Here is a 27,503-nt window from a genome sequence, read left to right on the forward strand (position 1 = left end):
GAGAAAGTCATTTGCTGCAGTTATTTAGCGGAAATGAATGCACTTGTGGTGCCAGAGCAAAATTGCCAACCATATTTAATCAAAAAAGACAAATGATCCACAAAGTGAGGAGGGAATTAAAATGTTATTGAAAAAGACATGGGTTTCACTTGGCATGGTTGTGATTATATAGAGCTGATCTGGATGGGGGGGCAGCTTAACCTGGTTATTTGGACCAACTGCCACCTTGGATGTGGAGGTTCCTGCATGGGAATTTTTGTCCAGTCCCTCCTTCATTTACGCTGCTGTTGAACTATCTGTGAAAACACAGGCACTTGAAGGAAGAGAAAAGACTTTTACTGCGGCAGAGTAAAACTTTCTTTCCCCTTACATTGCAATTTTTGCCTCCAGAAAAAAAGCCCAGCATTTGTGTACAGCAACGCAGCGTTGAATGTGTTCTTGTCTGGATCCTTTTTGTTTGCTGCTAGCCTGAAAGAAAGTGACAGGTGAGAAGGACACTCTGATGCGAACTCTCACTTAATGTACAGATCATTGCAATGCCAACTCAGGCTGCAGCTATCGCATACATACAAACAAAATATGTTTCATAAGTACATTTTGTCCTATAAAGGCACACACACACACACACACACACACACACACACACACACACACACACACACACACAGAATAACAGGGAAATGAAACACAAAAACAGCTATACACAAAAGTAGATTTTAATTGTTTTTTATTAATATGTGCTGATACAGGGTCATACTGACCTGCAATGACGCAAACGCTTACAGAAAAAAACATTCCCCTCAGACCAGACAGCTGTCAAAGCAATGGTAGTGAAAAATTCAAAACACAACTCGTTTTTTTGGGGGGAAAAAAAAGGTTAAAACTGGACCTTTTCATTAAAACGGATTCGGAGGAGCTTTATTTAAAAAAAAAAAAAATCTAATTTATAAAATCGAGGAGGAGAAAAAAAAAAACGTTCATGTAACCCCCCCCCCCAATGGCACAAGCTGTTTCACCCTCAATCCTGACTGGCCATGTTCCACCCCAAACTAGTACCAGACACACGCTGCCTAATACTGTAACTTCCTCCCAACCTCTAACCTGTAGCTGTACACAGCAGGAACTCCACCCGCCCCAAACCAGGAACAGAGGCCACCGCTGCCTCTGGTTCTTGAAACGGGAAAAATATGAAAGGCATGCCCTAAAACAAGCGATGAGCGCATCTGCAGTGTCGTACGCGGACAAGCCTTTAAACATGTAAACAGTTCAACCCTTTTGATGCTCTCCATTTACACGGTGTAGACTAACACTTGACCTGTGTGTTCAGTCACACAGCGCGTGTGTTTGCGTATAGGTCTTTCCATTCCGGACCAGAGTCTCCGCCAAAGTCTCAATTCAGGGCCTGGGAATTCTGGAGAACTTGCTCTACACGGATCTCTGGTTGCGAACGGATCAGAACTCTTGACAGGAGAAACTCTGGACTCTTGAGACACGTCGGACTGTTCCAACTGGAGGAAGCTCCGTTGCTTTGACCCACTGGGACTCTTTGCAGGATATAGCCCCCAAATTGAGACATATCCCCCCCGAGCAAGGTCCACACTGAAGAGAGCCATTGTTGCAAGTGTTGCTTTGGCTCGATGGACGACGAATGTCAACACAACGAACAAACAGCACGAATCCTCGTCACTGGGTTTCTCGCACCCCTACGTAATCTTTAAACTATGATATAGGTATATAGTCATGAGGACAAGTAACAAGAGACCAATAACAAAATATTACTACTTCATTATCGTGTACATTTCTGCTTTTTAAAAAAAGGCTCTACAGCAGCCCACGCCTCTCTAGAAGCTCCTCTGGTCTACTTGAAAGTGGCAGTATGAATTGGCAAACGTCCAGTGCAGTCCCCGACTGTGGGCGGGACAGCGGCGCCACGTCGGCAGGGCCAGCATCACCGCTGCACCTGAGTGGGGACAGCCAGATCCGAATTGGGAGATGGCACGGCCTGCACCCTCCTCCCCCGTCCCGACGGCAGGGCCAAGGATCCGGGCGCCTTCCATGTGGCACCACGCCCGCTGGAAGCTCGTGAGACGACGAAACCAGAAAGGAAAATGGAAACTGAGCCGCACTGATCTCGGAGGAACGCGGGTCGGATGCCAGGAGACAGGCAGTGGCAGCGCTGGTGGGGACGGGTCAGGGGAGATGGGTCCTGGGTGGGGACATCAGCAGGGACACTGAGGGCCTCGACTGGAAACCAGATTCTCTTTGCTCATATTCATAACATAAACAACTGTAGGAAAAACAGAGGAGGGTGGGCGGGACGGGGGGGCGGGGTGATGCATTGAACCGCAGGCAAAATAATTTTTCTTTTGACCACGGTAAACAACTGCTCTCTGTGTTATTATCATAATCAGACGCAGCCCAGGGATCGGAGAGCGGGATCGGCGGCCCTGCACGGCTCCGGGATGCATAATCACTGTTATTACAGCACCCAGCACACCACTGGTTATTACTGTATCAATGCCACGTACACAAATTAAAACCAAACGCCCGGTTTAATGTTGTGCTAATATAACCAGATTGTTTCTTTTTTCTTTTTTGTTTTGTAAAATCATAAAGAATCGTCATCGATCAGAATCAGAAAAAAGAGAGAGATTCGTGGCGCTCTTTATTCCACCCCCGGTCCCCACGGCTGCCCTGCCGCAGAGGGCATGGCCATCGCCTGGCATCATTAGCCCTCCACGAGTTAGCAGCTAGCTAGGGTTGCACTTCCCCTGATAAGAATACATTCAAACTGTCACTTGCCTGCCAGCCAGCCGGCAATTTCCCCCCCAAACCAACGTGGGGCGAGGGAGGAACCCCCCCCCCCCCATCCTCAATAAACCAAGTCTCCATGCAGACGAACACTTTGTAAACACGCACGCTACCTCCAGCATTAACATGTCCTCCCCCCCAAAAAAAAACCTATAAACCTCAGTCCCGTTGTACGGTACGTCGAATACAATTCAAATCCACATGCACAGTATTGCACAGATGTCCTTCCATAAGGGCCGGCTGACTCTGAGTCCGAGAGAGAGACAGGAAAAGAGAGCGCGAGGGAGAGACAGTTGACATAGTCAAGGCTGAATGAGTGAACAAATGGGCTCCTCTGCACTGTGTGACGGCCTAAAGCCCCGGGCCCCCTGGTCACACGGGCTCCGCAGAACCGAGGCCGGCGCCGGACGCACCGTTGGCCTACATGGAACGGCCTCCAAGGCATTTCTACTCGTGTATGCACCATACACACACACACACACACACACACACTCAGAAATCAACACAACCAAAAGGTGAGTACATAAAATAAATAATAATGAGTGATAAATAAGCAAGTATAAAATATATTAAGAACCTTTGTTTAATAGCACAGGGAAAAATGTGCTCTCGCTGCTGATTGTGTATGCTGGATCTCATTGGCACACCGGTGCGAGAAGCCCCGCACCCACCCCTTCCCTGGCAGACAATCAAATGTAAATTATAAAAGAAAATTTCATCACATTAAAGAAATCTGTAACGATTCCTGTGCCATTTAGGAATCTGGTACTTGTGTATGTATGCGCAAAAAAAAAAAAAAAACAGAAAAGAACAACGCACAGAAGCTGCAGCCTGTTTATGCATACACCATGCCCACCAGGCACCCGGTGACATTTGTGATGTTCACACCCCCTCCCTGGTTGACTTCTGCTTCGGAATGTCAAAGGTCAAACATTAACAGCGTGTCATGGATTATATTACACTAAAAAGAATTGTGCCAGGGTTTTTTTTTTATCCCGCTTATATTAATGCAAAACCGCTGTCTCTTTCTCAACCGCTCCGAGTCTCTCCCTCTCTGTCTCTCACACATTTTCACTTTAAAGGTGGGCGAGAGAAGAGGAAGTGATAGAGGAATAATTCAGGCCACAAACTCTGGAACATTTCATTTTTCCTCCCCCTCCCGTTGTTTCATTTCAGTATGAAAAATCGCTTTTTGTATGACTTTTGTTGCTTTTGTTCATCTGTTCTCTATGTACAGCACTGGAGTAACAGTTGGTTTTTCTCGGCATGGTTCTTATGTACAGGGTTAGACTTGAGTAGCAACTGTAGTACTTGCAAAAATGTTTTAAACAAAATTAAATTCTGCTAGTCACCGCAACGCAGAGGTGACCAGTCCACCTTAAAAAAAAAAACATCCATCAGTGGGCTGTGTTCCATTTCTGCCCTTATATATATATATATAAAAAAAATTATAACAGTGAAGGGGTTTGACCCCCTCAGACCCCTCCGTGGTTTGGCGAGGCTTTACAAAGTCTGAACAGAACTGTAAATCCGTGTCCGCTCCACCCCGTGAGTCAAGTGGTCGCACATGTGACGCGTCGACCCTTGACCTCCCTGGCTTTCCTGAAGACAGCGCATTTTCCTCCGTCTCTCTTCCAGTCGCAGCCAGCTGACAGAAGTAAAGGCAACTCCAGAGGGGCAGCGCCCCCGCTGCCGATTTGGGGAATAGGGTTCCACCTTCCCTTCACACCCCTCTCGCCGTTTACACCTCTGACGTTCACTAACGAGCACTTCTGTGAGAGTGTGTGTGTGTGTGTGTGTTTGTGTTCGCACACTGTATTCAAGTGTGCCAGTTTGTGTTCTGGCTCAAAAAAAGGTATTTTTGGCAACACTGAAAGATTCACTTTTTTTTTTTTCAGTCTGCAGTAATAACGGCGCGTCCCCATTTCCACAGTTTACTTCTTCTCGTCATGTAATGACTGAGAGGAGGTGAGGAGCGGGATTGCGACAGGTGAATTATGGAGGGAGGAATATGGATGGAAAACAAACCAAAAACCCGGGGGGCCGTGTGGAGATTTTCAGCACTGATGGGAGAGAGAGAAGAAGGAAGAGCTGTGTGAGTGTGGTGGAGTTTCACCGGTTGGACGAAATGATGCCGGTGGGGCGAAAGCCCCGTCCCGTGCCATGGCGACAGCTACAGTGGAAAAAAAAACCATCAGCTCTCCTCACTCACATAAAAATGAGCAAAAAAATAAATAAAATGAGAAGGCAACTGAATGCAGGGAGGTGTGGATAATGATCGAGAAGGGAACGGGTGTCGGCCACCGACATCCCTCAGCCCTCTTGGCATGGGGGGGGTTCCTTGTTCTTCATCCTCACCTCCTCCACCTTACAGTCACAGGCTGGTGACCAGCTGCATCTGTCCATCTCCTTCAGTGTGGGCGGGCTCAGGTCCTGTGTGCCCCTCCCCGCTGGGCCTTCTGGGCGGGGCTTGGTAGAAGGTCTGCATGGGCGCACCGCGTGAGCCAAGGGCGGGGCGGCCCGAGCTGTAGTAGAGCTCCTCGGGTGGCTGGGCGGTTCGGGGCACCACCTCCAGAGGCTCAGGGCTGCTGTCAGGGTAGGGAGAGTCTCGGAGGTTGGTGATGCTGGTGTAGAGCGAGTCCCGGGCGGGCGAGTCGGGGGGCCCGCCTCCGCTGAGGCTGTGGTTGTGACTCTGGCTCTGGCCGCCACTGCCGCTGTGGCCCAGGCTCTCGGTGAGGTCGGCGGCGTAGCTCTCGGACTCGTCGGGGTCGCTCTGGTACAGGACGGATTGGGCGCGTGGCAACAGCAGGGGTTCCTCCAGAGCTTTGTACAGGAGCTCCACATCCTGCGGGGTGCGCGGCTGCGGCTCATGGCACAGGAAGTCCTCCTCCTCCTCCATGCTCAGGGCCGGCTCTGCCCCACCCATAACTCGGGACACCCCCCCTACCACAAGGCCATGGCCTCTAGCCAGGCTGCCACAGGTTCTGTCACCCCCGACTCCGCCCCCACGCAAGTTATTGTGCACCAGCTCGGAGATGATCATTTTCTCCAGGGCCGCCGCGTCCGACAGGTTCCTGCGGATCCCGCCCAGCGTCTCTGAGCCACGGGGGTTCAGCAGGGGTGGCGGGCTGTCCCCGCCCCCGCCAAGGAAATCGCAGCTGCCCCCGGCACCGCCCACGCTGCGCAGGGAGTAGCTGTTGTTGAAGTTTCCGTTTAGCGGGAGGGTCTCCATGCCGCATGGGTCTCTCGTCTTGGCGAGGGTACTCTCTGCACAGAGACACATGACGAAAACATGAGAAGTCTCCAGGGCACAGTTACCACAACTCCACCTTCTCCAAACGTTTCACTCGTTATTAAGGCATTAAAAAGAACTTAATACACAAACAGACACACAAAGTGTATTACACAGACAAATCGCACCCATTCGACCAAGAATGATTAAATAAGAGCCGTACTTGGATCACGGAAGGTCCCTGGAGGTCCGTGTGCAGGAGGAAAAGGGGAGGGGAAGAGAAACAGACAAATGAGTCGAGTGTGAGCCCCCCCCACACACATGTTTACATCCCGCGCCGAGAACGACGCCAAAGACAAGCTGTGGCGATTGCAGCACGCGGTTGCACGCTCATGACCCGAGCCTTTGATCTGATAAGATGTGATGGCATATTATCATCCCCCATCCATTTTAGATAAATAGATGCCCCCCCCCACCCCCCTCCACTAACATGGCAGCAGGGGCCGCCCCCCTCTGCCTCTGTGAGAGAGCCGTTGATATGTATACATAATTCATGCGGCACCTCATAAAGCTCTGGTAATGTTTATTTTACAACACGCCTCCGACACACTGATAAAGTGGTGAAAAAAGCCCCCCCCCCTCGGCCCATCTAGGCACCGCGCGTCGCCAACGGATATGGCGAGCTCTGAAAACGAGGCATGTGTGGATTTGAAATTTTAATGCGTGGTGCGGTTTTAATCAGCGCTCTTTGGTGGTGGCGAGAGTAATTAGACATTCTAATGAACTCCTCCTCCCACTTCCTCTCCGGAGCCGGTCTATAAATGTCCCCGCTGTCAAGCATGCGCAACGCCGTCACCCTGATGCATTACGTCGATATGCTGCGAGAGTTTAAAATATTAAACAGGGACGCTGTCTTAAATTTCAGCTTTCCGATACCAGAGCTGCTGTATGCTCCACACACACACACACACTGAAGGCTCAGGAAAAAGTTAAATACCTGCACTATAAATACAGCTTTCACGTCATTACTGCATTTCTGGTGCTACTTCCTGTCACTTTTTAACTGAAACTTCATTTGAGAAAAACAAAACAAAAAAAAAACTAAACTGCAAGTGTCCAGATGGCCAATCACAGTTTTAAACCAAACTAATGAGCTGACAGGGAATGATGGAGATGAACACAGCCACAGAAAATAACACAGCAGCAATTATGAGCGCAACACAGGCGCAAAACAAACAGTTGGCTGCACTGTGAGCGATGCTGGGCTGTTTAAAGCAACACACACACGCACACGCAGGCGTAGGAGTTTACCGGTGGAGTTAAAGACTCCAGGTGAGGGCGGGGTGAAGGTCTCAGCCAGCAGGGTGTTGTAGGGCGAGTTGCCGGCGCGAGTCTGTAACACTGGGTTCGTCAAGAGGTGGTTCCCCATGGTGCCTGAGGAGAAGAGAAATAAGAAAGGGAGAGGGTGTGTGTGTTAGTGTGCGTGTTATAGATTACAGGTCGGTGTTCAGAGCGGTAATGATGCTGAATGTTCTGGTAGAAGAAAGGCACCAGGCAGAGCGGCGTGCACGCCTTGTTGACGCTGAAAAAGAAGTGCGTGGGGCGGGGATGACCGGAGGAGACCTTACTCTGACGTATGGGCGAGGGGATTTAAGTGTGGAGGCTTGAGTTTTAAAACCCATGCTATGCCGCCAATGCTGGTAATGTGTGGAGACGTCTTTGCAAATGGACTCCATTTCCCATCGAAGTGGAAATGTTAAGAACAGACAGATTTGTTCCACATATATATATATATAAATATATAGAAAATGTAGCATGTTGAAAATGTCACCATTTAATGTGCATGTGTATTTCAGGCCTTGGGCTTTGGAACGGATATGGCATGAAATTAAAAACAGGACAGCATGACGGAGGACAGCCAGCCATCTCGGAGAGCGAGTGTCGGGAATTCATTTGCGACACGCTCGGCTTCGGCTTCTCTTCCTCAACCTTTCTTTTGCTCTGTCTCTACACCCCACACACACACGTCAGAATCTCACCATTTCATTCACACAAGTATCTCGACGGAGCATCTTGTCAGAAGCTCTGAATAAGCCTTAAATCAGACAGTGGATCAGGGCGGGGGGGGGGGGCGAGAGCGTCTCCACAACACTCGTCTGCCGCTCACCATACTATTGTCTGTGGAGAGGGAAAAGTTCATAATGCGCTGGAGTGTTTGAGATAAGAGCGATAGGACGCGGCGGGCCTGATAAGGGACGATGTGCAGCTCTTTAGACTCAGCGAGATTTTAATATTCACCTCCCTCACGTGGCAAACCCACGTCGCTAGAATTCTGCCAGCGGGGAAAACTACTTTGAAGGATAGTTTGATTACTTGATTCAAAGGTTCTCGTCACGTGGAAATGATCGAGTGTGTAAGGACCTTCCTCAAGGGGACCTCAGTGGCAGTGGACCTCCAACCTTCGGATTACGAGTCCACTTCCGTACCAGCTAGGCCATCACTGCCCATTGCACATTGCCATTGTGATAGAATAACGTCTGAAGCATGCGTTTGTACGAGAGCCAGCAGAAAACCAAAAATAAAAGTACATGGAAGCCGTATGAATGGGACAGTTTGGGGAGCCTGGAGTGCTGGCATGAGGTATGGGAGACATGACAGGAGACATGGTTTCCCAGAAGAAAATATTATACTATGAATTACTTTGAGTGATGGAAAGGAGAGACGAGACAATCCATAAACCCATATGCATACTGTACCTGGTCTAGTACATTTACAGCATTTATCAGACGCCCTTATCCAGAGCGACTTACAATCAGTAGTTACAGGGACAGTCCCCCTGGATACACTTAGGGTTAAGTGTCTTAATCAGGGACACAATGGTTGTAAGTGGGATTTGAACCTGGGTCTTCTGGTGAGTGTGTTACCCGCTAGGTAACACATTTCAAGATCTACAGTAAAAGTTATTTCCTGTTCAGGTATAACATTTGAAATAGAAAATAAGAAATTTAATACCAAACCTAGTTGAGTCTGAGATAGTCACATCAGCCTCACAGGAACATCACATTTAATGTGATTAATGCCTCAATATTGCATAATATTCCAAAAGGCCTGTAATGAAATGCATTAAATATTGTTTCCCTGTGGGGGCTGAACACAATCCTAGGAATTAAAAGGTGAAGTCAACCATGGCCGGGGGCACTATGGATCCGCACCACCTTGTTTCACACGATTATCTTCTTCCTCCAACCATCCTCATCCTGCCCACTCCGCCTAATTTCCGTCCCCGGAAAGCAACGGTCCCCGCCACCCGCTGCCGCCGATGCTCCTGTCACTCTCTTCAATTAGACTAATTACCCCCAGTTCGGCGGCACGCTAATCAGTTCATTAAAACAAAATGGATGAAATTAGCATAGAGAGTGGCGGTTGATTTAGCTGCTGCCGCTCTGTCAGAGCCGCCCCCCCCTCGCCGGCGCCACGGTAATCCCAGTGATGATCATGACCACTGCCGCGCCCCAGAGATCGTCACGTCTTCCTCCTCCTAGCTGGCGGCACGAAAACAGCCACAATTCTCACTTTCACCGGCACAAAAGGGTGGTGGGGCAGGGAGCCACGCTACCTCGGTTCAGAGTGGGGGTGCTGTTGATGTCCCCCGCCATGAAGGACGACTCCGCCTGCTTCCGTACCGTGTCGTTCCACATGCGCCTGATTCGACTCTGCAACACAGAGATCAAGATATAGTAATGGCACAGCTTTATACAACATTGTACTTTCATCGATTCCCATAGGATGACCTCATGAACTTATGAAAACACATCCAAATACTGCGTAAATTCAGTAAAAAAAATGCAACCTTCCTCCAAATTTGTTTCCGCAGTCGCAGCAGACAGCAATCAAAAGCTTTTTTATTAAAATAGTGGTTATTAGTGGTTATAGTGGTTAAGCATCATGTGACTGTGTATGAATGCATTTTGTCTTACAGTGTGTGTCTTAAATGTAGTCTATATCATAATATGCATCATTCAGTGCCAAAAACACAAGTGCACACAAATTGGGCAAATATGAGTGACATTAATGTTTTTCGCTTACCAACTAAAATTACTGCTGAAGAATGAGCTTGGTAGAATATGAGAATGGGGCAGTGGTGGCCTAGCGGTTAAGGAAGAGGCCCCATAATCAATAGGGTGCCGGTTCGAATCCCAAGCCGCCAAGGTGCCACTCAGCAAAGCACCGTCCCCCCACACTGCTCCCCGGGCACCTGTCATGGCTGCCCACTGCTCACTCAGGGTGACGGTTAAAAGCAGAGGACACATTTTGTTGTGTCACTGTGTGCCGTGCTGCAGTGTATGACAATCACTTCATTTTCACAATAGAAATTTTATAGAATTTTAGCTGCAACAAATCTAAAAAGCCTGCAAGATCCTGGAGGGACCTGAACAGAAATCTATGGGAAATGTGTGTAATACCATTACCATTAATCCCACCCTGCTTTTGAAATAATCACATTTTTGCAGATACCTAGTAAAATTAACTAACCATGGTGTAAATACGGCAAATTTTTATAGCCGTTATCACTGGCAATTCAATAGAATTTTAATGTTCTGGTTGGCACTGAAAGTGCAATTTTGGTTCTCTCCTCATTCATTTAGATAGGAGCCTGGTCTTATTTAGTCTGAAAAAAATTGCCAGGAGGCATTATCAAGATGGCTGAGATGTGTTGAGAATGGTCTAATAGGGAATGACCGATATGTGAAAGAATACTTCATATTTTATCCCATTGTAATTTGGGTTAGCATGATTGCATTGCCTTCCACTGTCAGAACGTTGTTGAATAAGTGTTCCTGTCTGAACACAGAGAGATATTTTTTTTACTTGGTTTAAAGTTGTGTCGAGGCCCTGCATCATCATGTCCTGAACAAACCCACCACCAAGCGCTAAGCTCTTTGTGCTCTTGTATATGCTGTATTGATTTTGTCAAATATTACAGCATAGGCACTGATATTGTGAACCATGATGTGGTGAAAATGATCCAGCAAGTTTGTGTATCGCGCTGAAGATTACATCACAGCAGCTTCATGTGACATCACTACTATATCAAGGGGACATTATGTCTGTGTCAGGATTGCCTGCAGCTGGGCTCCACACCGGAACTCAATCCTGACGCCCCATAAATGCCGGAAGTTTCTGCCCGTTCGGGGTCGCTGGCATTTTCGTGGACTCTCTGCACGAACTTGACCTGGTTTAGTTTCATGTGTTTTTGAGTTCTGGCAATCGCCACACGCCTACGGGTTAGTTTATGTTCTTTATTTAAGTTAAATTCGTTTTCGGCCACCGCGCCAGTCTTTATTTGTATTTCTTTGTTTATTGTTAATAAAACCCCGTTCCCAGCATGTCAGACCTCTGCGCTTCCTTCCCCCGTAAGTCCGTAGACGTGACAGAATGCCAGCGACCCACCCAAAAGCGCAGAGGTGGAAAGCGGAGGAGAAGAAACGCCGCGAAGGACGCAGCGCGGCGCGGCGAACGCGGACACCAGGGGAGAGACGCGCCGCCCGTTCTGGTGGAGCGTTTTCTCCCCGAGAAGCCGTGGTACGCGGCGCCGCGTGATGACGTCACCCCCGGGAAACTCCGCGAAACCCGGAAGCGACAACGTCGGCGGGTGAGGAGGCGGAGCGAGGACGTTGGCGTCGGCAGCAGCGAGGAAGTGACGTGGGCAGCGAGCGCAGAAGATGCGACCCCCACGATCTTCGGCATGTCGAGCCAAGAACTCTGCGCTCTGCTGGCAAGGCTCCCCGTGGACTGGGACGACACGGACGACGACGAGAGCACGGGAGACGAGAGTTGGGCTCCGCCCATCGCGCCAGTCTGCGATCGTCGCAAGGTCCGTGGGGACCCACGTCACTTCCAGGGGGGTGAAAAGCGGCAACAACAACGACGGCGTTCCTCCAGCGAGGAGGTGGGCAGCCTCCAGCCCGAATGGCCAGAGTACTGCCCATGGGAGCTTATCGCGCCATGGGTCCAGGATGTCCGCAGGGTGGACGACCCTCGGAGTCACCGGTGGGAGGACACGGATGACGAAAGCGATGATGACGTGGATTTTCGGTGGGCGGTCGGTGCCGGGATGGCTCCGCCCAGCGTGCGCGTCCGAGATCATCGCGGCGTCCGTGATGACCCATGTGACTTCCGGGGGTACGAGGTTGACACGGACGACGACCAGGATCGTCACGAGGTCCGTGGAAACCCACGTCCCTCCCAGCAGTGTGAGGAAAGCTGGTGGAAGAGGGCGACGGGAGGTCGCCAGCCAGCAACTGCGCTGCCGGGACTGCCTCGCAGGGAATCCTCCATTCCTGCTCCAGTCGCCGACCCGCCTTCCCTCTGCCCGGACGTTCCCCAGCGAAAAGGCAGCGCAGCACCAGCGTCCACACCTGCTGGAGAAGACGTCCACCCCCCTCCACACCACACACCTACCACCATCTCCAGCAACGTGCCCAGCCCCATGTGGGACAGCCCAATTGTCCCGGGACCCTTCAGTGGGGCAGCAGACACTGATAAGACCACCACCATCCTCTCGTGTCTGCTTGGGTCAGCATGGGGCTGGAGCGCAGCCCTCTGGCAACAGGGAGAGACAGACAGCAGTTTTCGGGACTTCCAGCAGAGACTGAGGGCGGAGTTTGATCGGCCAGAGCCTGAGCCAGGGATCGAACTCTGCCCCTCCACCACGTCCAGCGCCAGTCAGGATCCGGGGCAAGAAGACCAAGCACTGGCGGGCGACGAGAAGGTCGCACCTCCCGAGATCCTGGCTGTGCCCCCTGAGGAGGTCCTGGAGAGCCCAGAGAGGGAGCCAGACGACCCTCTCTTCTGTCTGTCTCTGTCTGTGTGTGTCTGTGTGACATATGTGTCCGTATGTCGCCCCCACTTCCCCTCTTTGTGTCCACCAGATGGCGACCCAGCCGCGGAGCCGAACCCCAGGGAGGAGGTTCCTGACCCGAATGTGCTGGTCCAAGGCGAGGTGGACAAGCCCCAAGGTACCCCTAAGTCCAGCCGGGGGGGGTGCTCCCCCAAAGAATTTTTTGGGGGGGTGCAGTTCGGGTTGGGGACTCCTCCTGAGGGGAGGGGAGGTGGGGAAGCGATGGAGCTGGGTCCTCCGGTAGCCAGTGAGGAGGGCGGGCCAGGCATGGGCCTGCGTCTGCCTCCAGAGGGGTGGAGCGCCATAGAGCCCCCGGGTAGGCATGAGGACCCAGCTGGGACAGGCAGGAAGAGGGCCTGCTTGTCCCAACGGACGCAGAAGGGGCTAGCCGGATGGTCTGGCAATGCCCCCCCCTTGGCACCAGGGCCGTGCAGCGAGAGGGGCTGCATAGTCCCAGAAGGCACCAGCCTGGGGTGCCTGGAACAGTCGCCGGAGGCTCTGGGACAATCTCCCTGCGCGGTGCAGGGGGTGACACAAGAAGTGTCAGAGGGGACGTGTGGAGACAGGGCCCACATGTACCCAGATGGATCGGCCCTGATTATTGTGTGCAGGTACGGGAGTCCGGGGCCGCCACGCGGGACCACGCCGGGGAGCCAGGCCGAGGGTCCGGGGCCGCCACGCGGGACCACGCCGGGGAGCCAGGCCGAGGGTCCGGGGCCGCCACGCGGGACCACGCCGGGGAGCCAGGCCGAGGGTCCGGGGCCGCCACGCGGGACCACGCCGGGGAGCCAGGCCGAGGCACCGGGGCCGCCACGCCTGACCCCGCCGGGGAGCCAGCCCGAGGGACCGGGGCCGCCACGCCTGACCCCGCCGGGGAGCCAGCCCGAGGGACCGGGGCCGCCACGCCTGACCCCGCCGGGGAGCCAGCCCGAGGGACCGGGGCCGCCACGCCTGACCCCGCCGGGGAGCCAGCCCGAGGGGACCGGGGCCGCCACGCCTGACCCCGCCGGGGAGCCAGCCCGAGGGACCGGGGCCGCCACGCCTGACCCCGCCGGGGAGCCAGCCCGAGGGACCGGGGCCGCCACGCCTGACCCCGCCGGGGAGCCAGCCCGAGGGACCGGGGCCGCCACGCCTGACCACGCCGGGGAGCCAGCCCGAGGGACCGGGGCCGCCACGCCTGACCACGCCGGGGAGCCAGCCCGAGGGACCGGGTCCTCCAAGGGGAGGATACAGCAGGGCAGGAGCCCTGTGGTTGCCGCCGTCCGCCCCGCCGCCTCCACTGATGGTACTGTTGGGGCTCCGAGGACGTAGCCCTTGGAGGGGGGGCTCTGTCAGGATTGCCTGCAGCTGGGCTCCACACCGGAACTCAATCCTGACGCCCCATAAATGCCGGAAGTTTCTGCCCGTTCGGGGTCGCTGGCATTTTCGTGGACTCTCTGCACGAACTTGACCTGGTTTAGTTTCATGTGTTTTTGAGTTCTGGCAATCGCCACACGCCTACGGGTTAGTTTATGTTCTTTATTTAAGTTAAATTCGTTTTCGGCCACCGCGCCAGTCTTTATTTGTATTTCTTTGTTTATTGTTAATAAAACCCCGTTCCCAGCATGTCAGACCTCTGCGCTTCCTTCCCCCGTAAGTCCGTAGACGTGACAGTCTGCAGAGGAAAACCAAGTACCTGGAAGTACCGAAAGTGAGTTGAGGCCTGCACATGCTGACAGTATGCTGCAGAGAGAACTGCTTAAAAAGATGTTTTCTGTTCATTTGCATTCGCCCGTTTTAGAACTGTATATATGCTCAGACAAATTAAGCAAAATGCAATAGGCCCTCTGTGCTCGTGGGAATGTTTGATTGAGCTGCAAGTTTTTTAGTTTTGATGAAGCTTATGAATGTGTCTTATGAATGATGGTACTCTGGTCCCATTGCATACAGTTCAGCCTGAAAAAACATCTCAATTTCTCACAACTATAGCTGTCAACAGCAAATGCAAATTACTTCAAATAATGAAAAAAACCCATTTTAATCAGGCTATGTGTATAACATTTGAATTTTAATAAACTATTAATATTGTACCGGGTAAAGAACAATAGTGGTTACGCTGTCCTTGCTCTGGGACTCTCATGACAGTGTTTGTGTGTGTGTGTGTATGCGTGTGTGTGCGTCCGGTCGCTCACATTTGTGTGAGCGGCTGCGTGTCGTGCCTGGCTGCCTGTGTAGTAGCGATTGTTGGCGCGGAGGGCGGAGTTCTTCAGCGAACTGTGGGAGCTGGCGGTGGAGGTGCGGCTGCAGCAGTACGAGTGACGCAGGCACTTGCTGTACTCTTTGTGAACCTAAAACACACACACACACACACACACACACACACACACACAATGTTTACCCATAGAGTGCAAACAGTGGGGTACATGAGCTGCGGGGTTTCATGTGCTGCGCTCCACTCTTCCTTCACCCACAGTCATAGACCACTTAATAACACGGTACACGTATACACTCACTGCTAATATCAGTACCGCTCCTTATGGGGTCGAGAGATAAATAACACAACATCAGATATTTATAAGTCACACACATCTAAATATTTACTTATTTACAAGCGCACCCCTGCTCAGGAGATCCAGGAAAATTCTTCCATGTGCCTAAATATGCCACGCCTACTGACACGGCACTGCAGTGCTTCAGATCTCTTTCTCTGATTCTGTCTTTTCACACACACACCTTTTTCTGCAGGGCGCAGTGGAAGATGAAGATAAACATGCCCTGGAAGGCGTTGAAGGTGGTGAAAAGGTAGGCCATGATGACGGTGTTCTCATTGATGAAGAGCAGGCCGAAGGCCCAGGTCAGTCCCAATAGGAAGAGTAGAGTTATGGCGCCCAGAGCCCATGACCTGGGGAGGGAGTCAGGAGCCCATCAGCGATAAAATACATACACACACTGCATTCATCCTCAAATAAACCGTGAGAGCACTTCAATAGACACAACTACACAACGATGTATTTACACCTTTATGTCTGGACTCTGCAGCAAAGACGTTACCATGTTCTATTTGTGTTTGTCATCAAAGTCATTAATAGCTATAGGTTCTGGGAGATGGAACAATTTCTACCTAGAATCGTGAAGTAAAAGTGAATGTAGGTTCTGAGTGTATGTAGCCTGATACAAAGAGAATCAGATGTTCATTATGAAACAGACAGGACAGAAGCATGGCAAGCAAGACAACAAGCCAATGAAAACTGGGCGTTCCAACCACCCAGCAAATCAGATCAGCTGTTCATATTCAGCCCCGCCCACTCCTGTCAGAGCTGAGAATCTGGCTGCCACTCACTTGATGTTGTCAAGGCGACTGGAGTCAGGTTTCAGGGCCGAGGAGTTCCGGACCATCTTGTGCAGTGTGATCATGAGGAACAGCAGGTTCAGCTGGGGGGGTGACAAAGGGACAAAGTTCACACAGAGCCTAAAATAAACACATCAGGGCAGAGATCATGCAGAAGTGATAGGCAGGTAATTAAAGAGAGAGCAGCAGTACCATGATGATGAAGGACACTGGACCAATGAAGCTCCAGATGAAGTAGTTATCAACGCGCAGCCAGCACCTGCAGATCAATACCACACATATACACACACTAATTATCCATACTTAAGTATTTTTATTTATTTATTTTGTCTTTCTCATAGACACACACACACACACACACACACACACACACACACAGTATATTCATTTTTACAGCATTTATCAGACGCCCTTATCCAGAGCAACTTACAATCAGTAGTTACAGGGACAGTCCCCCCCTGGAGACACTCAGGGTTAAGTGTCTTGCTCAGGGACACAATGGTAGTAAGTGGGATTTGAACCTGGGTCTTCTGGTTCATAGGCGAGTATGTTACCCACTAGGCCACTACCACATTCACAATTTATGCACATTATGTGAACTTCTGAGATCAATTACAAATGCTCATGCCGCAAATAGCTTTTAAAATTCTAAATGCTCCTATTTTGGTTTAAATAGGTTTTATTAAAAGTGTCCGCTTACGTGAGATGTGGGCAGTATAACACACACAATAATTGTCCACACTATCATACTCTTTCACACTCACATACACACATATAGGAGTCTAGTAACTCTAAACAGTTATATAAATGACAGTTCCCTCATTATCTATAACTATTAATGTGAGAAAATGGTGTCCTTGGTGTGATTCAGCAGGAAATTATATAACAATGTAAAATAAATAGTCATCAATGTATATTTTTCAAACAGTGTATTTCTGCATGCAAGCCTTATATATTTATTTGTATGGTCAGAGACCTTAGTGACAATTGGCTGAGGGCAAGATCTGAAATAGAAATGGAGATATGAATAAATATGGACATATGGAGGACTCAGAGGGTTTGCCAGGAGATAGTTAAAAATAAAAAACAAAATTACAATAGAAATCAATTTAATTTTAAACAAATCATTCATATCATATTGAAATGTTTTTCAATCTGTTGAACATATGCAATCATTATGAAATCTATTACTATGTTTAATTAAAAATACATAATAAATATGCTTCAGTGGTTACTATACTATACTATAAATCTAATTTATTTGTATAGCATATGAATTACTGACATAAACGTCTCTGTGGCCTGAGATTAAATGTCAACCAGTCTAGTTTCAATCAGACTGACAATCAATACACATCATCAGCATGACCATTTAAAAAAAAACAATTAAATAAAAAATGAACCCAGTTGAGGCTTTGGTCAATGTGCACCAAAAAGCTTGACATATGTAACACCAGGATGATCCTGGTCCTCCAGGAGGCAACGTATCCATGTCTTGTTTGTCTGATTGCAGTCAAATGTTCCCTGTTATTCCCCTATTCCTTATAAGCTCTGCTGTGTCTCCAGTCTGTGTCACTTGTCTGCTGTGGTTACTGTGTTATCCACATTATTAGAGTAATCTGTTCTGCATAGTTTGACATCCCTGCCTTGGTTCCTTTTTAAATTCATCCATAACCACAATGTCGTGGCCCTATATCAAACTGGCAAGTTGGTTAAACAAAAAGACATCTATGAATGGATTATGTCATCAACAAGAAGGTACAAAAGCAAGAAGATGGACATTCTGCCACCAAGCCTTTACTACTTAGCTGATTTGTGGTATTAGCAATGATCAGAAGTTTATACAGTACAGGCCAAAAGTTTGGACACACCATCTCATTCAAAGCGTTTTCTTTATTTTTATGACCATTTACATTGGTAGATTCTCACTGAAGGCATCAAAACTATGAATGAACACATGTGGAGTTGTGTACTTAACAAAAAAAGGTGAAATAACTTAAAACATGTTTTATATTCTAGTTTCTTTAAAATAGCCGCCCTTTGCTCTGATTACTACTTTACACTCTTGGAGTTCTCTCGATGAGCTTCAAGAGGTCGTCACCTGAAATGCTTTTCCAACAGTCTTGAAGGAGTTCCCAGAGGTGTTTAGCACTTGTTGGCCCCTTTGCCTACATTCTGTCCAGCTCACCCCAAACCATCTCGATTGGGTTCAGGTCCGGTGACTGTGGAGTCCAGGTCTCCACTTTTTGTTAAGTACATAACTCCACATGTGTTCATTCATAGTTTTGATGCCTTCAGGGAGAATCTACCAATGTAAATGGTCATGAAAATAAAGAAAACACATTGAATGAGAAGGTGCGTCCAAACATTTGGCCTGTACTGTACATCATGAATGTCATTATAATTTTTCCTTTTCAGGAATGAAAGAAAATGAAATTAAAATCAAGTTTCAATTATGCATGAAAGCTCAACTATATTCATGTCCCTTAGTAAGCTGCACCTTGCCAGATTCTTTTGGAATGCTTCTGGCATATTTCTGGCTCGAAATTTAAACCACTCGTCTTGGCAGAATTGGTAGAGTTTATTAAAATTGGTTGGTTTCCTGGTAAGAATACAGCTTTTAAGCATAATCCCCATATTTTTAATAGGGTTGAGGTCAAGGCTTTGGGAAGGCCATTCCAAAAGCTTAATGTTAATGTTTCATCCATTAATTACTAAATATATTGAAAATTATTGAAAGCCGTAGTTAGACATTCAAGCCCACGATGAACTGTTAATGTCCATACTGAAATTTCTTGCAAATAAAACATCCTACTACTTTTTTTTAGCTAGGCAGTTAGAGGTGCGCTGTAGAAAAAGTGGCCAGTAGTCGTAGCAACACTGTCAATGCCTTGGTTTCACATGAAAACGTAATTTTTTTTGCTTGCTCGACAGATTTGATTTGTGATGGTTGCTGCTGGGAGAGTGCAATTCAAACCCAGCACACAGCACATGCAGTACATGATCACACGCCCACACAGAAGACACACTGTGCAATTAAGCCCATTTGTGCACACAAGTCTGTGCATTGCTGGTTGCTCTCATAAGCTACAGCGACACACAAACCCCTCCAAGCCTCACATGACTGAAATCCCATTAGAGAACATCACTCTACAAAATGATTAAGTGCTCTCAAAAAACGAATAATCTGTGGGTCAGGGGCCGCGTTTAATATGTGTGGTCGGAGTGCAGTGGAACGGGTGAAAATGGACTGCTTCACACGTACGCTTTCTTGGTCCCATAGCTGCGGTAGTCTATGGCGGCTGAGATGCCCACAACCAGTGCGGGGAAGCAGTAGCCGCTCAGGTAGTAGTACTTTTTCCGCGAGTACTCGCTCTCGAAGACCTCCACCAGCATTAGGTAGAGCTGCACGCCCTCCAGGCACATCCAGCAGAACGCAGCCAGGAAGAAGAAGTGGAGCAGTGCAGCGAAGATGGGGCAGGCGATCTGAAAGATGAAAAGAGATTAGAGAATAAGAACAAAGTTAATTAAAATTACGCTAGAACCCGAGGGCCAGGCCTCTGTTTCCGTGGAGCTACATAAATGATATTCATTAAATAAGAGCAATAATGTGCGGGTTATTACATGGTACTGTGTCTTGTCAATGCCGATGAGGAAGAGGAGCTCAGCGATGAAGAGGTTGATGCAGAGATTCTTGTGGATTGTGTTGCGGTCTGTCTGCAGACCTCGCAGGAAGCAAAAGGTGGAGATGCAAATTGCCAAACACACCAGCGATATGACAATTCCCACCCAGGTGATAACAAACAGGATCAGCTCGCGCATCCGGTCTGGGTGCTGCAGGAATAGAGAGAAAACGCAAAGGAATGTGGAGATTATGCTATACATCTATAGTGAGTCTAAGAGGTGTGTTGATATTTGAAAATCCAGTGAATGTCAAGTTTAATATGCTGTGTTATTTGATTTGCTTAAGAAATACAGCTGAAGGATACTTGGTTTACTGAGGTTAGGCTAGGTATCGGAAGGTAGTTTTATTACAAAGGTAGTTACATGTGTGAAATGTTGCATATGTTGCAGGTCCTCAACCGTGCATGTATGTTTGTGTGTTTTGTCAATCTGACACTTAGCGTGTAGCACAAAGATATTTATATTTTTTTATACATTTTGCAATTTTCTTAATTATTCAGAGGAAATTTAGCAGATAAAATAGAACCAGTATCTTTGATAAAATGCACAACATCAAAAAATCATCCATAGTCGGGCCCAAGCTTTTAGAATTCCTTCCACTGCCGAATGCACCTGCAGTGTCTTGGTGCTTATGTCCCACATGAGCACTGTGCACCTGCGTGTTTCTAAATATTCTCAGATGATGTGCCACTGACTTTAGACGCTGTTTTTGTTGATCAAAAGCACAATGTCATTTTGCTGCCCTAAAATAGCAACGCCACTCCTACCAGCGCAAAACATGCAAAATCATTCGTTAGTTTGAGGACTTGGGCGCACAGCAAGAAAATGAGCAATGGCCCATGCAAAGTGAAGTTTGAAAATGTGCCATAGATCATCGGTGTGTGTATGTGTGTGTGTGCACATATGCATGTTGGTACGTATGAATCTGCAGGTATGGCAGTGTACATGCATGCGAACGTATGTGTGAGATACTTACGTCAGCCTCATGTTGAACCATGAGCACAGCGAAGTTGGTGAGGTGACTGCAGGAGCAGGTGGTGTGGGTGTCGTTGGTGTCCAGCAGCCTGCAGCCCTGCGAGGACCACTGGCCCGTCATGGAGCGCTCTGAGTAGTTCCAAAACGTGCAGTTGGGGCTGAAATGGTTCTCCAGCTACAAACACAATAATTTTGGGTCGCCAGCACAGTGAATCATGACAAATATGTTTCAAACAAATAACAATAAGGTATACAATATACATGTTAAATATAGGAATGGTGGGTGGGTCCATGCCCTGCGCCGATTATCCTGGGAAGTGCTCTGTTAGCCGAGACCCAACATGGCTGCTTTGAGTTTAAATGGAGTGTATTTATTATTCTTAATAACCCCATTTGCTGTGTGCTTGACTGTAGAATTGACAGAGGATAATTAATAATTGGGAATAATACATTTAATAATTGAGAATAATAATTTATTATTGGAAATTCATATTGGGAATTTAATTTCCTCCTGTGTCAAATAGTTCAATAAGCCCACACTACTGTTTTTTTTTTTAAACATTTGAGAACCACTGGCATAAGCTGTCATTTTGTATTCAATTTGACGGTACATGTTTGAGGTATATGTTATATTCAGAACGTTACAAGTGTTTATCAAAAGTGACCAGTGAGGCCAAATTAGACAATAACACATTTACAGTAGTTTCATCATAATATCTAACGCTTCCTATCTGTTGCAAAATTCACAGAAATTGTGAATATGCACACAATTTTCTGCCTTCCGGCAACATCCCACATATTAATAACAATCTACAGCCAAAATATGTCTCCCAAATCTATGTGGAATATTAAGGTGAAATATTAAATATACTAGTCCATCTGAAATATGAATTAGTATATTCAAAATATACAACAATCTGAACAATCCAGCCTCTTTATTAACATTATTATCTGAAATGATATGATTTGCAGCTATTCCTGTTTTGTAATACCTGTAGGTGTTTGAGGGTGAAGACCACAGGCTCCGTCAGAAAAACACGGCTGGACTCCTTATTGATGGATGCGGCGATGACATGCGTGTTGACTGCCAGGCCCCGCCCCTCCGGTCCAGGCTCAACCTCCATTTTCACAGTGGTGTTCTCGGTGGACAAGAAGGAGCCCAGGTTTTTATACAGAACAAAGACCACCTTTACCTGGCCTGTAGAGAGAGGGCGATGGTAAAAAAACGGAGGTTTAATAGAAACGGCAACAGAACATTCATCTCACACGCAGGCACAAATTCCTTATTACTTCATATGAATATTTCATGTGCGTTTGTTTCAATCATTCTAATCTTGCGCTTGTGCTGCCGAACCGAACTGAGAAGTCGGGGAGGCAGAAGGGGGGAGAGAGTGGGTAGAATGGGAATAAGAGAAGTGGGAGAGATGAGAGAATTGGATAAGATGGCGGGGAAACAGCAGAGGATGGGGAGGCAGGCGGTGCAGGGAGAGAAAGAGTGCTGAGTCCGCTCAGCCGGCTTGGAAATGATAGCAATCTACACGCCTCCCCAGCTATTCTATTAAGAGAGCCGTTAGGAAGCCACCAGGAAATAAATTGTCTCAACGCTTCTGTTAATCAGATTAGGCCATTATTACAAAGCCGTAACTACGTAAAGTTGACAGAAACTCAGTTAAGCCCCCTAGGAAATTAGGTGTGGAGACCACAAATGGCCTCTCATATTGCGGCTGACCAGTAGCAATCTGGGGGTGAGGGCAGAGGTGGGCGGGGCTGACCATTGCGACTGTACTGCTTGACTGTAGAGGTGGAGAGCTGGATGCTGCCGTCGCTCGGCTGGTTCTCGGGGAAGGAGAGATCCTGCAGCTCCATCTCCGTGTTCAGGAGGTGCACTTCCAGGTCTGAGGACGCGTGAAGGACACGTGAAGTGTACATACAGTAAGAAACATAAACACACACACACATACATTCCAATACACACAAGCACAGACATGATAATTCATCACACACCTATATGAACAAAAACGCACACACAGATATAAACACACACAGACAGTGTGAAAACACACTACAGTCATTCAAACAGCAACACAGAAAAACACACAAGGGTCCCAGTTCTCACCGATGTTGTTGCCGTGGTCGTTGAAGCGGTTGCCATACATGTTACTGGCCAGCAGGAAGGCACCTTTCTCCATCACATCCAGCAGCATGGTCGCCGTGTGGGCCTGCTCTGTCCTGTTCATGTCCCGCCACGACTCCACAGCCTCCGGCCGCAGCAGGTTATCCACGGTCCGCACCACCGCCTGGTAGAGAGAGAGAGAGAGAGAGAGACATTAACACAAACCCAGCAGGGCAAGACAAAAAAATAAATAAATCAACCAGCTTTCACTACTCTAACCATGATAAAAGAGCATATGCACTGAGTGTTTATCACCTGTCATATAAGATCCATCTATCCTCCATCTAACCACAACTGCTTCTTCATCTTAAGGACTCACTTACATGATGGCCAAAAATGAGCTGAAAATGCGAGCAAGGATGAAGACATCCTGCTGAAGCATTATAAATCTGCAGCGCTTTTAATTTAGCAGAGGTGAGCTGAAAGCAGCCAAAAGAACAAAAGATACTAAAACACAACGTTCTGCAACATGGACTACTGATGCCACAGAAGCCTTGCTATGGTCTCCCTGTTTGATCTTTGAGATCCTATAATCTTAAAAAGGTGTGTTGGGATGCTAGATTGTTGCCACTGCAACTGTTCTGCGTCAGAGCACAGCAACTATGTGGCTTCATACAAAATGCATGCACATCAATGTCATATAAATCAACCTATAATATTGCCTGTCTTTTTCTGAACTGCCCATTTCAGAGCATCAAATTACTACAGCAGTGCTATTATTTCAGGATTTTATCTGTTGTACTTTAACTGTTCAGTTTGTTGCACTTATGACAGAACAGGAAATGTATTTATTTATTTTTAATGCGTAATGAACAGTCCAACCATCAGTAATATTCTGGGGAAGAACAACTAGCCCCTGGAATTCTAATATGGATCACGGCCTCTTTGGCAAATGTTGTTTGACAAACATTGCACATCCCATTTCACCGCATACTGTAATACAGGCGGAATTATCCGAGCGATTATTACCACCGTAACTCAAAGCAGAGGATGAGGACGCTACCTGAATATACGCTCGGCACGTGCGCTCCCGCTTCTGCAGCTGCCAGAGAGAAATTTACAGAGGTGAACAAAAAGGAATGTGTCATCTAATTGATGATGTGTGTGACAGAGAGGACAATTTGAACACTTATATGTCGAAGAGAAGTGAGGCAGCAGGTGAATTTAGAGAGGAGGGAGGTTTAGGTGTGTGTTTGGTGTACATTTTGTGGGTATGTAGCTGTGTATGCATGCTCTCATGTGTGTGCATGCCCAAATATGGCTGTGCATATTTCTGTGTGTTTGTCTCTATGTAGCTGTGTGTCTTACTGAAGACCAAACATCATCATAATTCCTACATTTACATAGGGTTCAGCAATATGTGTTTCTCTGTTTGTAGCCATTGTGTATGTCTTTGTGTATTTGTCTGTGTTTCCGGTCCGGAAGGGGTTACTCCTTAGTCCCGTGTAACGTTTCCTAATCGTGTTGACCAGCGTCTGAAGGATAAAGCTGCCCTGTTTGTGTCTGTTGGCCGTCGGGTCTTTGTTATGTTACATGTCACATGTTCACCAGTTACCGGATGTCTCCCCTGTCCTGCTCATCACAAATTAAACCCCTGTTTCGTGACGCCGTGCGAATCTTGTCTTTCATCGTTTCCGATCCCCTGCCTCGCCATGCCAAAAGGCCGTGACAGTATGTGTGCAGGTTTCAGAATGTACATACAGTGCGAGGGTGTGTTTGTTTGTGTGAAACTGTGTGTGCATGGCTGTGTGTTTATTTGCAGTGTGAATGTGTCTGTGTCCGGCTGTGTGTATTTTTGTGAATGTATTATCGCTGTGTATGTGTGTGTACTTTTCCGTAGTTGCGTGCGGCCGACTCCTTGTTTCCTGGACGGAGGGCCTGCAGCTGGGCGTCTAGTATGTCCAGCAGCTGCTCGATGAGTCTGACGGTGGAGCTGACGTCACCGGCATGGATCCGGCCGCCTGTGTGGTTCACCAGTTCTGTAGCTATATTGGCTGCATTCTCCCCGCTCTTAATCTACACACACACACACACACACACACACAGGCCTTACTCTCCACGTCTGAATCAGGCTTAGGTAACAGAAAGGAGACTGTGGCAGGAAGCTGGAACGGTTAGTCCTGGTGATTAGTCACGGCCCTAATGTGGATCTGGGAGGATGGATTTGGGATGGGGAGGGGGCATATCCTACCTTCTGAGCCACCTGGTTCACCCAAGGAGAGGTGCAGTTGCTGAGGTCGGGTCCTCGTGGGTTCCACACCACCGGAGAGAGCAGGCACTGGTAGGAGGCAATTCCTGGAGAGGATGAGGAAAGAACGTTGACACACACACACACACACGTAAATGGACCGTTGGTTTCAAATGACTCAAGGCTCCGCATGATGTTGGTACATGGTGCATGGAGACACAGCCTCTCTGTCTCACCCACACAACAAAGGTGTGTCCAACAGACAGCAGCGTGTGTCTCATCGGAGGGGAGCGCTCCTTCATCCCTCGTTCCCAGCCAAGTTTTTCTCTTTAGTTAGCCGGGTTCAGAGAGAGGACAGACACGCTGGGATCAAACAGCGAGGGGGTCTTCCCAGAGCCCGGCTACAAACAGCTCCACACAACAACAGCAGAGCCGAGAGGAAGAAGAGGACAAAGGAGGAATGTGTGTGTGTGAGAAAGTAGAGAGAGAGAGAGAGAGACGGCAGATCAGAGCTTCGGCGTGGCGGCCGCTCCGTGCCTCTCCCTCTCCTGCCCACTGCAGATCCAGATTGAAAGCTCTGCCAGGACGCACCAATTAAGCCAGCTGCTAATTTAGCACCGCTGTCATCTCGGCGGCAGAGAGACGAGACAAGACGAGACAGAGTCGCGTTGTTCTCTGAGGGGGCGGCTGACGGCGGGGACAGGAAAAAAAAAGGGACTTTCTTCCCGAACTAAAGAGAAGCGTTTAACGGCGAGGTGTGTTTTGGGGAAGGGAGCAGGTGATGGGGAAGGTGTGCTTTCATTCTTCTCCACCATCGCCGGGCCACCCCTCTCCCTCTGGTGTAGAGATTAGTCTGTAATTTGGGAGGACTGGATGTGTGGATGTGTGGGTCCCGCGAGAATACGCTGGGGGGGTGTAACGATTTTTGAGCGGCGGCTCAAAATCTGTGGTTGTTTGTTTCTTCCTAGCCTGAGAAGAGGCTGCCCATCCCCCATCAAATCTCTAGCATAACATCGCAAATGCAATCTCTGCTGTCGAAACCTTGGGACCACACCCACTACCAAACCCAAAATGCTGATATATTATTAGCGATTAAATGCAAGAACTCTATTAGACAACATAACACTTAGAAGTGAAGTGATTGTCATTGTGATACACAGCAGCATAGCACACGGTGCACACAGTGAAATGTGTCCTCTGTTTTCAACCCATCACCCTTGGTGAGCAGTGAGCAGCCATGACAGGCGCCCGGAGAGCAGTGTGTGGGGACGGTGCTTTGCTCAGTGGCACCTTGGTGGATCTGGATTCGATCCGGCAACCTTCTGATTACGGGGCCGCTTCCTTAACCGCTAGTCCACCACTGCCCTGGATGCACCAACTTAGTAACTAAAGAAAATAATGATGATCCGGCTGTGCATGTATTGTAGTGTTAACTATATACACGTGTGTGTGTGTGTTTGTGTGTGTACATATATGTATGTATATGTATGTATGTATGTATGTGTGTGTGTGTGTGTGTGTGTGTGTGTGTGTGTGTGTGTGTGTGTGTGTATATATATATATATATATAAATGCCATAGACTCACCCAGGGACCCTTTAGGACAGGGTCTGTCCACGGTCTCCCCTCTCTGGGTGGATGGCCACTGCACCCCTCGCGCCACCGTGGCTTCACAAACCTGCAGTTCAGGGCCCTGCGGCAGGCGGGGGGGCCGACGGGTGACAGGGACGGTGGCGGTGATGGGCCGCAGATCAGGCGCCTTGTTGATGGCCCCAATTGGGTGGGAGGTTGGGGGAAGTGGTCTGGTGGTGGAGGGGCTGGAGCTGGAGGTGAACAGCCTCGCTGGAGTTGTACTGGTCATCTCAGTGGTGGCTAAAATGCCTGAGAGTTCCACAGAGTGGAAAAGAGGGAAAGTAAAAATAGGAACAATAAAATAAAGTGCTTTACACTTTAGTCCAATTAAAAAGTTTGTCTGAGGACTTTCACACATCGCACAGTATGAACATTATGCTCTTTGAATCTCCATTTCCCTCTAGAGAAAAGGATAAAAATGAACTGGTTCAGAAAGCGAGAAAGAGAGCAGGAGCAGATGCATCGATCAGATATTTCACCCCGATCCCTGAACATTAGTACCTGACTGCAATTAAAGTGTAGAGACGACGACAATTAATAAGCACTCTCGGACACCAGGGGCCCCAGGAGAGGGTCTCTC

General features: G+C 48.5%; 1 protein-coding gene across 4 annotated transcripts in view; it reads right to left on the reverse strand.

Annotated features, from left to right (window-relative positions):
- Window positions 1–710: 710 nt before the first annotated feature.
- The window catches only part of adgrl1a (adhesion G protein-coupled receptor L1a), a 113,462-nt gene continuing 86,669 nt past the window's right edge, over window positions 711–27,503 (reverse strand). For 2 of the 4 annotated variants that reach the window (XM_028985089.1, XM_028985088.1), the window contains 18 exons: window positions 26,879–27,172; window positions 25,296–25,399; window positions 24,935–25,120; window positions 24,108–24,146; window positions 23,048–23,228; window positions 22,704–22,826; window positions 21,924–22,129; window positions 20,933–21,106; window positions 19,897–20,106; window positions 19,538–19,758; window positions 16,465–16,531; window positions 16,264–16,355; window positions 15,657–15,825; window positions 15,116–15,271; window positions 9,660–9,756; window positions 7,355–7,477; window positions 6,267–6,284; window positions 711–6,078 (listed from right to left, as the gene is read on the reverse strand). In XM_028985089.1, the coding sequence (XP_028840922.1) occupies window positions 5,186–6,078; window positions 6,267–6,284; window positions 7,355–7,477; window positions 9,660–9,756; window positions 15,116–15,271; window positions 15,657–15,825; window positions 16,264–16,355; window positions 16,465–16,531; window positions 19,538–19,758; window positions 19,897–20,106; window positions 20,933–21,106; window positions 21,924–22,129; window positions 22,704–22,826; window positions 23,048–23,228; window positions 24,108–24,146; window positions 24,935–25,120; window positions 25,296–25,399; window positions 26,879–27,172 (3,353 nt within the window). In that variant the 3' untranslated portion in view covers window positions 711–5,185. The remainder of the gene's footprint in view (window positions 6,079–6,266; window positions 6,285–7,354; window positions 7,478–9,659; window positions 9,757–15,115; window positions 15,272–15,656; window positions 15,826–16,263; window positions 16,356–16,464; window positions 16,532–19,537; window positions 19,759–19,896; window positions 20,107–20,932; window positions 21,107–21,923; window positions 22,130–22,703; window positions 22,827–23,047; window positions 23,229–24,107; window positions 24,147–24,934; window positions 25,121–25,295; window positions 25,400–26,878; window positions 27,173–27,503) is intronic. The other 2 variants (XM_028985091.1, XM_028985090.1) reach the window with 1 other exon arrangement.

The sequence above is a fragment of the Denticeps clupeoides genome, chromosome 7 (genome assembly GCF_900700375.1).
Source record: "Denticeps clupeoides chromosome 7, fDenClu1.1, whole genome shotgun sequence".
NCBI lineage: Eukaryota > Metazoa > Chordata > Actinopteri > Clupeiformes > Denticipitidae > Denticeps > Denticeps clupeoides.